General features: G+C 42.1%; 1 protein-coding gene across 3 annotated transcripts in view; it reads right to left on the bottom strand.

The window, feature by feature from the left end:
* Positions 1-6,509: 6,509 nt before the first annotated feature.
* hnf1ba (HNF1 homeobox Ba) overlaps positions 6,510-13,103 on the bottom strand; it is an 18,240-nt gene continuing 11,646 nt past the window's right edge. For 2 of the 3 annotated variants that reach the window (XM_031573654.2, XM_012824056.3), the window contains exons 7-10: positions 12,529-12,714; positions 11,558-11,673; positions 11,053-11,094; positions 6,510-8,733 (exon numbers count right to left, since the gene is read on the bottom strand). In XM_031573654.2, coding sequence (XP_031429514.1) covers positions 8,713-8,733; positions 11,053-11,094; positions 11,558-11,673; positions 12,529-12,714 — 365 coding nt within the window. In that variant the 3' untranslated portion in view covers positions 6,510-8,712. The remainder of the gene's footprint in view (positions 8,734-11,052; positions 11,095-11,557; positions 11,674-12,528; positions 12,715-13,103) is intronic. The other variant, XM_012824057.3, reaches the window with a different exon arrangement.

The following is a 13,103-nucleotide window of genomic DNA, read 5'->3' as shown; positions in this document are numbered from 1 at the left end:
TAAAGCCTGTTGTCTGTCTGCCTGTTCTCTTAATGCTATCTTGTGAAACACACTAATAGCCCATGCATTTTCCTTAAAATCAATCTACATTTTTATAGGATAATTTAGCTTTTGTGTGTGACCCTTTGCATAAATTTCATCAGCTGGCGTTTTCCATAGTTGAGCCAATGGTGAGGCGGAGTTGGAAGGGACGGACTGTGCTCTCTTTGTTTTTCTGGGCCTTGTTCTGAGAGAATTACAGCTGTATGAGTGCTATAATAAACTCCCGCGCCATCCATCACCTGCTCCTCTCAGACACCCATGCATGGATCACTTCAGAGGACAGCAGCAAGCAAAGACCACACTGATGCTAATGCTGTTCATTCATACTGAGGTTGTCAGTGATTATCATTTCACTGCATGTGCTGATGCCACTGTTGTTGGATGAAAGCATTGAGGTTGGTCTGAAATTTATGACTGTTGAGCTTGGAGTCGAATGTTCTTATGTTTCTTTTCTTTTTTTTAAAGGGCACCACATATGGTCACATTAGCACACTTTTTTTTTTCTTCTCCTATATTATCATTATCATATCAGGAAAATCCTTATCAGATGAGGTAGCATGTGCCATCAAAAGTCGTCCAAAAACATAGAATTACTTCTTTATTCCTGACACGGAATCACACATCCCACGCAAATACCTTCCCTCACAAAATGACACTGATGTTTCAATGTGCTCTGTAATGAGGATATCTCACCTAGCTGCAGGGCTGTAATGTTGTCAGGCTCCATAAGATTCCCATCCCTGTTGTTGTTTTTTGTTTTTTAGCTTCTTTTTTACGAGGGCAGTCGCATTGAGCCAATATCTCTTTTCCAAGTGAGCCCTGGCCAAGAAAAAGCAAGAAAAAGAAAATTTTACAACAAAAACATACAATATAAAGGAAGAAATTAAACAAAAGGAAAAATGTGTGTGTGGCAAAAAAACTATTTTAAAAGCATTCACAGCGAGAACTTAAAAATAAAAAAACAGGATAAATGAATGAGGTTTTAACTGTTTTTGAAGTGAGTTCCAGGATGAAGGCGCTTCATAGCAAAACGCTACTTTGCCAAATTCAGATAGTTTAATTTAATTTATAGTACGTACATTAAAAAGGATGGGCTGGATATTATGTATACTGTTGGTTTACTGTGAGAAAACAGATTAATATGAAGGGAACGAACCAATAATTGCTTTGAACATGAAATCGGACCAGTGAATATGCACTGACAGCGGAGCCCAACCAGCGAGAGTGTATAAATTGCATTGAAGATTGGAATGCTCAGCCTTATTTATAAAATGTAGTTTACAATGAGAGCAAGAGGCATGCATATATAGAATGCCATGCACCGTAATCTAAAGCTCTCTCCTTGCTTGCAGACTGAAAAAAGGTAAACTAAAATAGAGACCCAGTTTTATATTTAGCTATTTTACCAAATTGGCAACATGCTAATTAAAGAATGGTATACAAAGGAAAATTATGTATATATTTGTTAGCAAAAGAAATACTTGTTGGATGATTCCATCTCTATTTGTTGACCCTGTGGAGTGCCAATCTAAGCCAAGGATTTAAGTGTGTTCGTAAATAACATACATATGGTTTTTTGAGTGGTTGTTTTATTTATTGTTGTTTTCCTGTATACTGAAAAATACTCCTGGCGTTTTACAAGAGCTTCTGCTAGGGAAGGGGCAGAACAATTGATGGTAGTGTCGTCTGCACACAGGTGCACATTGGCATTAGTAATATTTGCACAGATATCGTTTATGTGTACAGCAGAAATAATGAAACAGTGCCCTGTGGAACTCCCCATGTTAACAGCAATCTTCTCTAATATTAAACCACCAGATATTACACACTGACATCTCTTACTAAGTTGTTACTAGGTGGTTGAGAGATGGTGGTGTAATTGGGGGGCAGATCCCTCTTCCAGCAGGTTACCAGTGGCATGGAGAGTACGGTGAAAATTAACCCGGAAAACCCACCCAGAGCTTCTCGCCAATCTCCATAAATCATGGCGCCCCAGCAGCATGGCCCCCATGGTGGCACCGGCACAGTGACTGCTGGCTGTCAGAAATCCCTCAGTACCATATGATCAGTCTCCCTGGCCTGAAAGCCAGAGAATAGCCGCATATCATTTGCCTCCATTTGGGAACAATGACCTCGATTCCCCCCTTCCCCATGGAAAAAAGAGGCTATTCTCATTCTGGTTTAGCGCTCTGTAGAGTAGAAGATTGATTCTTGGAGCACCCATCTGAGTCATTTGACCCAATACCTGGTCTCCTCCTAAAAGATATTCAGTGAGCTTGTAAATTTTAGTGAGGTTTTTTATTCATTTCTGTCAGGCCAGTTTGTATAGGCTGTATTTTGGAAATGTATTTGAGGAAATTCAAGGCTTTCACAAGAATATGTATGATTTGTCTGATTTGCTGTGTGCAGAGTTGTTTTATGAAGTGGTAACATCTGTCTCAATGTCTGTTTAATTTGGCATTTATGGCTTGTTGCTTTAAATGGCCTTTTCATTGAGGACTTGCCTTACATTTTTACAGGCTGATTGATGCATGAAATCATTTGTGTCAGTGCACAGGCTTAGCGCAATGAATTACTGTGCTGATTGTCTAAGCGCAGTGTATACCTATTGGACTCAATATTTCAATATTTGGGTACACACCTTAACAGATAAGTTCAAATAATTGAAGTAAACAAACCTATAAGCAGTTTTCCAACCCTACCAAACCCGACCCTAAATGAAATTATTACAAACAATGTCATATCCTACCCATAGTTATGTTTGCATTACACAGACGTTCAAAACTTGAGCTCATGATGTTTTAAGGAAATGTGACCACAAATTATCTGTTCACTTCTCTTAGCCTCTGGCCCAATTTATATTCCCCTCTGTGTTTCCTAGGAATGCCCAGTTCAAAGATACCTATACAAAGACATGTCCTGATCTCATTTTGGAATGGTGTGGCCAATTAGCCCTGGCAGAGAATGGCCTCTTGACCCCTCACCCCTGCCGGGCAGCCCTATCCGTTAACCCTTTCGGGCTCAGCTGGAGTTGATGTAGTACCCATTCTCCTTGGCCGGCTAAACACGCTTCTGCATTCAGTATGATACTTCCATTTTCTGTCCCTTTGTGCTATCCCTCTGTCCTCTCTCCCGCCGACCCCCACACCAGGCTTGCTCCCCATGTTGACCTCTGCAGTCTTGTCCAGGCACCTCAGACCCCCCTCCCTCCCTCCTCCTGGAACGATCCCAAGCACACAGAGGGCTATACTGCTGCATTAGCCATGTACACTATTGTACTTTTAATCTACAGGGGTAATACAGGGCCTTTTTTCAGTGTTGATTTTTCTCTAGCACCCTCTTTCAATACTTGTTTTCTGTCACATTAAGAACTTTTCCTCGTGTTCGCCTTTGTTCAAGAAAAAACGTTGAATTCAGAGACAACAATAACGATACACGGGTGGTAATTAACCCAGGTTTTTCTTACCCAGAATTCCTTGAGTGACAGGATGAAAGATGAGAGACTGAAAGTGAATTTAGGTAACAAAGGCTGATTAGTCAGAATCTCAACAGATTATTGTTGTAACTATTATTGTTGTAAAAGAGCTGTTTTTGTCCTTTGCTAAAAAAAACATGGACTACGTGTCTTGAATCAGCCATCAGCAGAATCACACCTGCCAATTGATAAAAGGATCACCGTATTTGAAAAATAATCATGAATTCAGGAAAAAACTATCACTTAAACTGTGTTATTTTTTTATTTGGGTCATTTTACAAACAGTGGTGTGTGCTGTACTGAATTAGTTTAGGTACCTTACATGAGATACGACACCACATGACTAGCACAATAAAACTTTTATAGATCAGACATTGCCACACCATAAAAGCCATGTCGAGAGTGGCATAAGTTTGGAAAAAAAACTCTTCTGTCAGCCATATCTCTCCCTCTGTTTTATTCAAATACAGTCTGTTCAACACAGATACTCACACAAAAAAAAGGTCATCACAAAAGTCCAGTGGTGCAAAAGCCTCTTTGACCCGCAGACAAGCTCTAGACAAATGCAGTTCTCCACGTTGCATTGTAAACTCCCCTGTGTCCCCTTAAAGGATGCTAATAAGCTGGGGTCTCTGACTCACTGCTTACCACTCAGATGGCCTATTTTCCTTTCAGAGAGCTGCAGTTAAAAAAAGCCTGCAGTAAGATCTTTAGTGGCTCCCTAGGAGCTAAATCAAAGGGCTCATTGACAGACACACAGAGCAACATCATTGGATTACAAGAGTTTGCCCAGCAGGACGTACTCTTTCATAACTATGGGCAACTGTCCTTTTAGGGGTGCGACTTGCTTGGGTCAAATCAGCCTGGGCACAGCATTGTGTTTGGAAAACCACATTACCACAAGCTCCCCAGGGTGACAGTAAATCAATCGATTCCCCAGACTTCCCTGTGCTTGAATGTTTAGTCACTTTGGCCATAAGATTCTATTTGCCTCAACCATTGAACAAATAGTCGTCATATAGACAAAAAATGTCAGATAATATTAACCCATGAACAGCAAGATTAAGAAAAGGGTTTCTATGATAAGGTGTTCACACAGTCAATTAATGATGAGGCAATGCTGAATGCATAATTTGTGATCATATAAGCTTTCCAAACTCACATCGAAAATAGATGATGTGTGAATTTACATAGAGTGAAATACGAAGTGCTGACACTGTATGGTGTATTTTAACCAAAGTAAAATATTTTTCATTTTCTTGCTAAACGACTGTGTTTGGAATTGAGGATTCCATCATCATGGTGCAGTGCATCTTGGTAGAACATCAAATCCAATACAGTCCACCAAATCAGATCATTGTAAATAAATCACAGCCAGAAGTGTTATTGTATCAAGAATTTGTTTTTACCTCAGTCTCAGAAAATACTTAAAATTGGATTCACAGCCTAACTTTGCTGTCTTTTGTGCCCACGGAGAATTAATGATTTAAGGGTATCTGAGGGGGACAAAACACATGGAAGGTTCATATTTGAACTATGACAAGGCCATGACTATTCACTGGGCCCTGCAATAAATGTCCTGGGTTGAGTCATACTTACCTTTCACACAAATACCTGTGACATTTGCCTGTTGTTGAAAAGCTACATAACACAACATGTAACCTATATTCACAAAACTCAACGTTTTGATGCTTGTCACCAGGACACACAGTGAAATAGGGACCATCCTGGTATTCTTTAAGGCAATTATCAAACTATTTTCCCACCACACAGGGCATCTTCAGATTTGGTCTTGTTCTTATGAGGGGATTTTTGGGATGTTTTCCCAGACTGGTAGGAGAGCAGTACAGGGGAGGGATTACACCAACTCCCATATTGAAGTTTCCCTCTGATGAGCACCACACATTTCATCGAAATTCTTCACATTTTCTAAATAAAAAACTAAAATAAAACCATATCTAACAAGGATGGGCAGGTGGTGTATTTTTAGCCATTGTAGATTTACTCAGTGGCATAGTCATAAAGTTAATGACAGTGGGACGCATAGGGTTAGGGTTAACCATAGGACTTGAAGAGGTAGTGTTTGAAGTGATGACAGTATTAGTAGCAGTATAGTTAGTAGCAGAGGTTGTAGTATTAGTGTTTGTAGTTGAAGTAGGAATGGTTGTGTTGTAGAAGTAGCCATAGTAGTGGTGATTACCTTGGTAAAATGGCAGTGGTCATAAATAGGCCAAGGAATTAGAAACAACAGTAGTAGGATTTATTGCCCTGGTAACACTAGCCATTACAATTAGTAACAGGCTAATAGTATACATGCTAGCTTCTAATGGTGATTAGCCTTTGTAGTGTCTTTTTGGACAGACCATGTCTCCTTTTCTAATGCCATGATCAAACTTCCTGTTGAAATGAGGTGTGTTATGAAAGTGCAGGTACTTCAGAACTTCAGAAGAATTGTCCTCTTATCAGGCTGTGATACACGTCCTCATAAAGACCCATAAACAGACAAATGTACCAAGAGCGCTCGATGCTTTAAGGGCTTGGGGGAATTGCATTGTACATTGTTCCAACAACCTGAAAACACACACACACACACACACACACACACACACACACACACACACACACACACACACACACACACACACCACACACACACACACACACACACACACACACACACACACACACATTGACAATGTGACACATAGTGTACTCTTAGGATCTTGGTCCATCAGATAGCTTATACAAACAGTGCTTGTCACACTTGGGAGAGGTTGGGAGGTTAAATCTGTCAATGGGCACACATTCCTAACACCCATGTCATAAAAAAAACCTTAAGGAGCCCCCACAGTGTGACATGAAATAAAGTCAGTGGTGAATGCACCATCCACCACTCTTTTCTGTTAAACTGAGAAAAGTGGCATTATTTTGGAGTTCAAATGTCATTGGATGGCTTTATTACTAGCATTATCTTAAGAAGGACAACAACATGTAATTTTGGAAAACAACATCTTTACTTGAAATGTCAAGTTATTTGTGAACAAGTATAAATAATGATTTTAAAAGATTAATTTTCATATTTATACAAAAATAATACAAGAGGAATCACATCTTTTTGTGGTTTTGTTTGTGGTCACACAAACTGTGAGCTGTAACCAGTAGTTCGCTGGCAGTGGGTTGGTCCTCTCAGCAGATAAGACAAAATATTATCACAAAAAATATATATCTCAACAGTGACCTTTAGAAATAGTCTTTACACTGGTCCTAGGGAATATTGAACCACATTTAGAAGAAACCTTTCTACAAATCACAGACAATGCATCCACAATTCAATATCAGCAGTAGATAACATTTCAGAATAAAGAATTGCCAAATCATTTTTGATTTGGTCACTGCAGAACCATTTGGGCTTTTTGTCAAATTGAGGTTTCCTCGTGATAGGAGTTGTATAAGCTTTTAATACTGTTTGCCCTGGTCGGAAGTAACTGATTCGGGCGTGCACGTTTTTTCAACTTCCAAGGAATTCTGGTGGATTACAATAGGTACTGTTATTGGTAACTTAAAAAAAGACATGACCTCGTCTGCCCTTTACCAAAGTAACCATTCCAATGAAGGACATTTTCTGCCAGTATTACTAACAAGTTGAAAAGTTACCATGGACTTAAAATTAAACCGTGAACCAACAAATACAAATCTTTCCTACTGATTGGTCCACGGGCACTGTGGGGTGCAATATATTCACCATCATGACAGTTAGTACAAAGTAGTACAAACACAAACACAATTATGCCTCTTCTGAAATTTCACCAATAGATGTATATTTCACAACCAGAAATACTCTCTAATTGTGTGAGATATGTATGTTAAATTCAGGGCAGTGTCCTTTCCTGGACACACAGTAAGAAAAACAGGCTACAAAGGGCTGAATCATTTTGGAGCAATTAGATTTACATTCATGTTGGCCACAGCTCGCAGAAGCTGACCATTAGGGTTACTCTTAAAACGACTCTTCAACCTAGTCTCAATTTTGGCTTACTCTTGGACATCATGTCCATCTTCACAAGGTTCTCTTTTTCTTCATCAGTCAGTACTGAGTTTGTATCACATTGTTGGGAAGGATCTACTTGCACACAAGTCCTCCACCTTCTTCAAAACTTATGTGATTGCATTCCCATTGATTGCATAGTCCTTCCATAGTGTGTTGATAAGATTGTCATAAACAAAACAAAAATCACAGTTCATTCACAGAACAAAACTCAGCAAAGCAAAATACATGGCAATAACATACAGCATATCCCACCTTTCCACACACTCTTCCAAACTCTCAAATATTTACACGCCACAGACAGCAAAACATATTTCCTTCATATCTACAGATAACTGTACACTGCATAGTAAGCATTGCATCCTTTACCTCATTGCTTGGAAGACTCAAAACTGCAGGAAAAGGCTGTGCGTAGAAAATTTTCAGTGTGTGATTAACTCACTCTAACTCATATAGGCAAAGCTCGGGCTAACTGATTGTCATACAATAAGGTTGCACGCGTGCAGTGTAGTGTGAATGCTTCATGGCATTGAAAAACGAAAAGACTTCAAAAATATTTCAAGATCGCAGAGCAACACAGAAGAGTCTAGGCTACCATACAATTCAGTCCATGTGAGACTCAATGGCGTCCCTGCTGGTGGTTGATTTCTGTGCTCCTAGCACATGATCAGAGTGCGCAGTGTCAATTTAAGAATATTTGAAACAGTGTTAACCACCAGTCTGGTTATGCAAGCACCACTTTTGCTGTATGTTTGTTCGTCACTTTTGTTAGGATCACTTGCACATTTTTTCCACCCTCAGGGTACATTACTCAGTCGCGCAACGAATACTGTTGCTCGAGACGAATTTAGGCCGAAGGGTTAAGGTTGATCCAAGTTGATCGTCCAACAGTGAAGAATCCAGTCTGCTTCTTTCCCGTGCTAGGCTTGAGGGGCTGGTGAAGTAGTGCATTTCTTTTGCCTCTCTCTCTCTTTCTCTCTCACTTTTCTCTTCTCTCTCTTCTGCCCTCGGCAGCAAGTCGTGATTTATTGACTGACTCATCAGTCGGTGAGCAGTTGCCAGTTATTAGGAGTTGCCACGGTTACTGTGGCTCATGGGTGGAAAAATGTGGCCCCGGTTGCTAGGCACCAATGAAGTCAGGTGTGCTTGTTCACCAGGCTTGTAGGGGACACTGCGAAATGAAAACAGAAAGAAAGACAGAAAAGGTACAGACAGAGAGAGAGAGAGAGAGAGAGAGAGAGAGAATGAGATAGAGAGAAAAATGGGTAGATAAGAATATTTGATTAGATTATATGTTTTATCATCACATATCACACACATCTGATTTCCACATGCACATTTTAAACTCAAAAGCATTCGGTGCCAACAAGCTAATGCTTGTTTTGTTTTGTTTGCAAAGCAGAGAGTGTTGCCGTTTGTTTCCCCCCTGAACTTCCCGCTCTTGTGTGTGAATGAAAAGGCCACCATGAATTTATCAGCAGAACACACCAGTGCCACACCTGACCAAATACATTCCCCACCCTGCTCTCTTTCTCTCACTCTCTCTCTCTCTCTCTCTCTCTCTCTCTCTCTGTCCCTCTCTCGCTCTCTGTCTCTCCCTCTCTGTCTTTCCCTCGGGGGTGCCTCTTTGGGTCCCATTGAAGCTGCTCCCTCTTCTCTTCCTCTCTCTCCTCCTGAGTATTTGTGGATTTTATTTTGCTGCTTTTCTCTGAGGTGGGTGGAGGCAGCCTGACCCCGTGGTGACCTGCCGGCCCAGCAAACAGCCTCACCTGGGCGTGGGGTGGGGGTGGGGGGGCAGCTGATTGGTCTGTGGTCATTAGATGCTGGTCTCTAAGTGCAGGTGAGTTTCGGGCTGGGAGGGGGGTCTTGTGTGTTTGTGTATGTGTGTGTTTTTGTTGGGGGGTGCGAGTTCTGGGTAAATAGGAAGGTAATAAAGGCTGGGCTCTAATGTCCCTAAAGGAGACCACTAGATTCTGAGCACCACCCAGACCAAATACAAGTGCTGATAAGAGTAGCACTGAAACGGTTTACTATGCTAAAACACCACAAAAACCCAACTCAGCTATTGTCATCTTTCCACCCAGAGATTTCACTTCTGGTTAAAATCCAAATGTATTCAAATATACATACAATTGCATATATGGCACATACAACACTCTTTTGTCTGACTCTGTGCTGCATTAACCCAAAACCAAACAAATCTGTGTTATCTGTGTCAATGTCTGCTTGGTCTGATCAGTGTGAGAAAACCAAGGGGCAGGTGACTAGTGTTAGGGGGGGTTAGAGTCAGGGGGCTGGGAAGGGCTCTTCCTCCAGCAGTGCTGGAGCCCCGACTGAGGCTGGGAGAGGCTGCCGCTCATCACGGGCGACCCTGGAGCTGGGGCTGGAGTGAGGAGCTGGAGTGAGGGCTCGGGCCCGGCGTGGGAAATTGAGCGTGTGAAAATAAAGAGAGGATGGCATTTCAGGCAAGAGCGAACATCAAGGGGGAGGGAGGGATGTGGAAAAGGGGATGTGAGGCGTAATTGCGCTGGTGCGTACACACACACACACACACACACACACACACACACACACACACACACAGTGAGCACGCAGGCACGCACGCATGCACATACACCCTTCCACCCTCTACCCACAGCAAGAAAGGAAGTAGCTCGACCCGGGCATGCACCTACACTTTGATTCTTTGATTTGCGACAGGGTCATTTCCTGATCTGAGAGAAGGAGGGACCATGCTAGGGAGTGGTGCCTGATCAGGAGATCACCAGGAGATAGAGAGATTAGGAGACAGGCAGAGCGAGAGAAAGAAAGAGAGAGAGACAGAGAAAGTTTTAGAGTGAGAGAGACATGCAGAAAAATAGAGAAACAGGGCAAGTGATTGAGAAAGAAAGAAAGAAAGAAAGAGAGAGAGCGAGAGAGGGGAAACAAAAGAGAAAGGACTAATAGAAAGAGAGAGAGCGAGAGAGGGGAAACAAAAGAGAGAGAGGAGAGTGAAAGGAGGCATCGTTCATCAAGTGGCGTTCAGGCTGAAAGCACAGCTGATTGATTGGTCGGGTCTTTCAAAGGAAATAGGAATTCTGAGGAGTAGCCACCCAGCCTCCCTCGGTCCTCTGATTGGGATGTGAGTCAGGTCCTGCTCGCATGAGAGGCCCAGAAATTGATGGGGTCAAGCGCCAAGAAAAATGGAAATGACTTTGAGAACGGGCTGCTCTTAATAGACAGGCTGTCCTCACTTTCTCTCTCTCTCTACAAGCATGCCAAACAATCTATCTGCTTGTGTATGTAACTGGATACAAGCAGGGTTTCAGAATGGACGGGAGCTGTTGATTGTTGATTCACATGATTGATTGCTAGAATATTTCAAGAGTTATTGGATCTTGTAACTCAGCTAAGAGGAACCTGCAGGAGTGCCATCTAACCAGTGCTTCAGTACGTTCATCTACATAATTTACTCTAATGTGACAATACACAAGTATACTGCTATATTTACCCAGGAGAGACCTCCCAGTTGCACCATCTTGTTTACTGGATCCTAATGTGACAGAGATTAAACAAGTCAACACATACACTCACAGACGCACACAAACACACGCACACACACAGATATATAACATAGGACTGTACTAATGACATCTCTCCTGCGCCAGCTCCTTTAAGGTTAGTGAATGTGCACCTAAGCCTTAAGCCCTTAACAGGTTTTTTTTTACACATGTCAATCATGAATGTGTATTAGTATGACCAGTGATGCTGACTGGCTATATTAACTAAATATGATTTAGTCCCAATTGAATAATGCTTATTCTAATGCCTGTTTTAGGTGTGACTATGAAAGATTTGAAGAGACCACAGAAAGGGGGATTTAGTTGGTGTGTAAATCAGAAGCATGCATCAAGATAGCACTCTACAGCATGAATAGGTCAAGATGCAATGAAGTTGACATTTTGATTTCCTAAGATTGCCCATCCATCAGGGGTAACACATAGGTGATGACGTACCTGCTTGCTAGAGGACATTGAGCTGAGGGTGCTGATGTTGGCATCCGTGACGACCATTGCTGAGGGGAAGCGTGATGGGTGAGAATACTGAGGGGGCTCCTGTTTGTGTGGGTACACTACAGGCAAGAAGGAAAGAAAGATGGGGAGGGAGTTATATACTGAATCTGTGTAACATCTCTGCCTCATGTCCTGTCACAATCCAATACCACATACGGCAAGAATATATCTTAACTGTGTGGGTGCAAAAGTGTGTAGGAAGATGAGATGGAGTTACATAACACTGACTGTCCAAGGGAATAGCAGCAATACATTATGACTTTGTGGATTGTGGCTGAAGGCTTACGAAAGCAATCATTTAGAGAACATAGCATCTGTACACGACTGTGCATGCACATGTTTTCATGATGATGTAACCAAGCTACTAACTCTGAGTGTCTTTTATGTCTGTGTGTCTATGCATGTGTGTGTGCATTAATGTGTACGTGTACACTGACTGTGCATGTGCATGTGCATGCATCTACGGACTCTGTGTGTGTGTGTGTGTGTGTGTGTGTGCTCAGCGTGCATCTACTGACTGTGTGTGTGCGTGCATGTGCATGTCACAGTGTGTGTGTGTGTTTGTGTGTGTTTGCTTAGCATGCATATACTGACTGTGTGAGTGTGTGTGTGTGTGTGTGTGTGTGTGTGTGTGTGTGTGTGTGTGTGTATGTGTGTGTGTGTGTGTGTATTTGCTCAGCATGCATATACTGACTGTGTGAGTGTGAGTTTGAGTGTGTGTGTGTGTGTGTGTGTGTGTGTGTGTGTGTGTGTGTATGTCTGTGTATTTGCTCAGCATGCATATACTGACTGTGTGAGTGTGAGTGTGTGTGTGTGAGTGAGTGAGTGAGTGAGTGTGTGTGTGTGTGTGTGTGTGTGTGTGTGTGCGTGCGTGCGCGAGTGTGTGTGTATTTGCTCACTATGCATATACTGACTGTGTGAGTGTGTGACGGTGGCCATGAAGGGCTGCTGGCTCATGTGACCGGACGAGGACTGCATGAGGCTCTGCTGGTGGTGGGGGCTGTGCAGCGACTGGGAAAACTGTACGGGCTGCAGCGCCGCCAGGCTACCCGCCACGCTGTTGATGACAGGCACTGACTGGGCCTGCGACGAGTTTAGACCTGAGGTGGGCACAGAGGATTCAGAGACAACAAGAAAGGCTCAGATGAGGGAGCAATAATATGTGTTATTACATACGGTACTGTATGTGTGTGATTGTATGGGGTCAACTTACTTATCAGTTACAGTGACGTGTATATTTGTATTATGTTATGCCCATGTTTATTCACAAGTGTGTGCAACCTGTTTTATTTTTCTTCTACACACCTTTTAGTGGTGCACTGTCAGAATTTCACCCTCATCACTCAATGTCAGTGTAAGGTTTTAATTGAAAGACGCAATGTTCAAACTAGCATTCAGCCAGTATTCAACAAAATGAGTCTTGTTAATATTACTGTTATGTCTTTTACAGCTCCACTCCAGGCCCAGGAATGCTTTCTAGAATAGGGTT

This window comes from Clupea harengus, chromosome 9, assembly GCF_900700415.2.
Source record: "Clupea harengus chromosome 9, Ch_v2.0.2, whole genome shotgun sequence".
Taxonomy (NCBI): Eukaryota; Metazoa; Chordata; class Actinopteri; order Clupeiformes; family Clupeidae; genus Clupea; species Clupea harengus.
The sequence above is the reverse complement of the archived record's forward strand: the minus strand, read 5'-3'. Positions and strand labels throughout refer to the sequence as shown.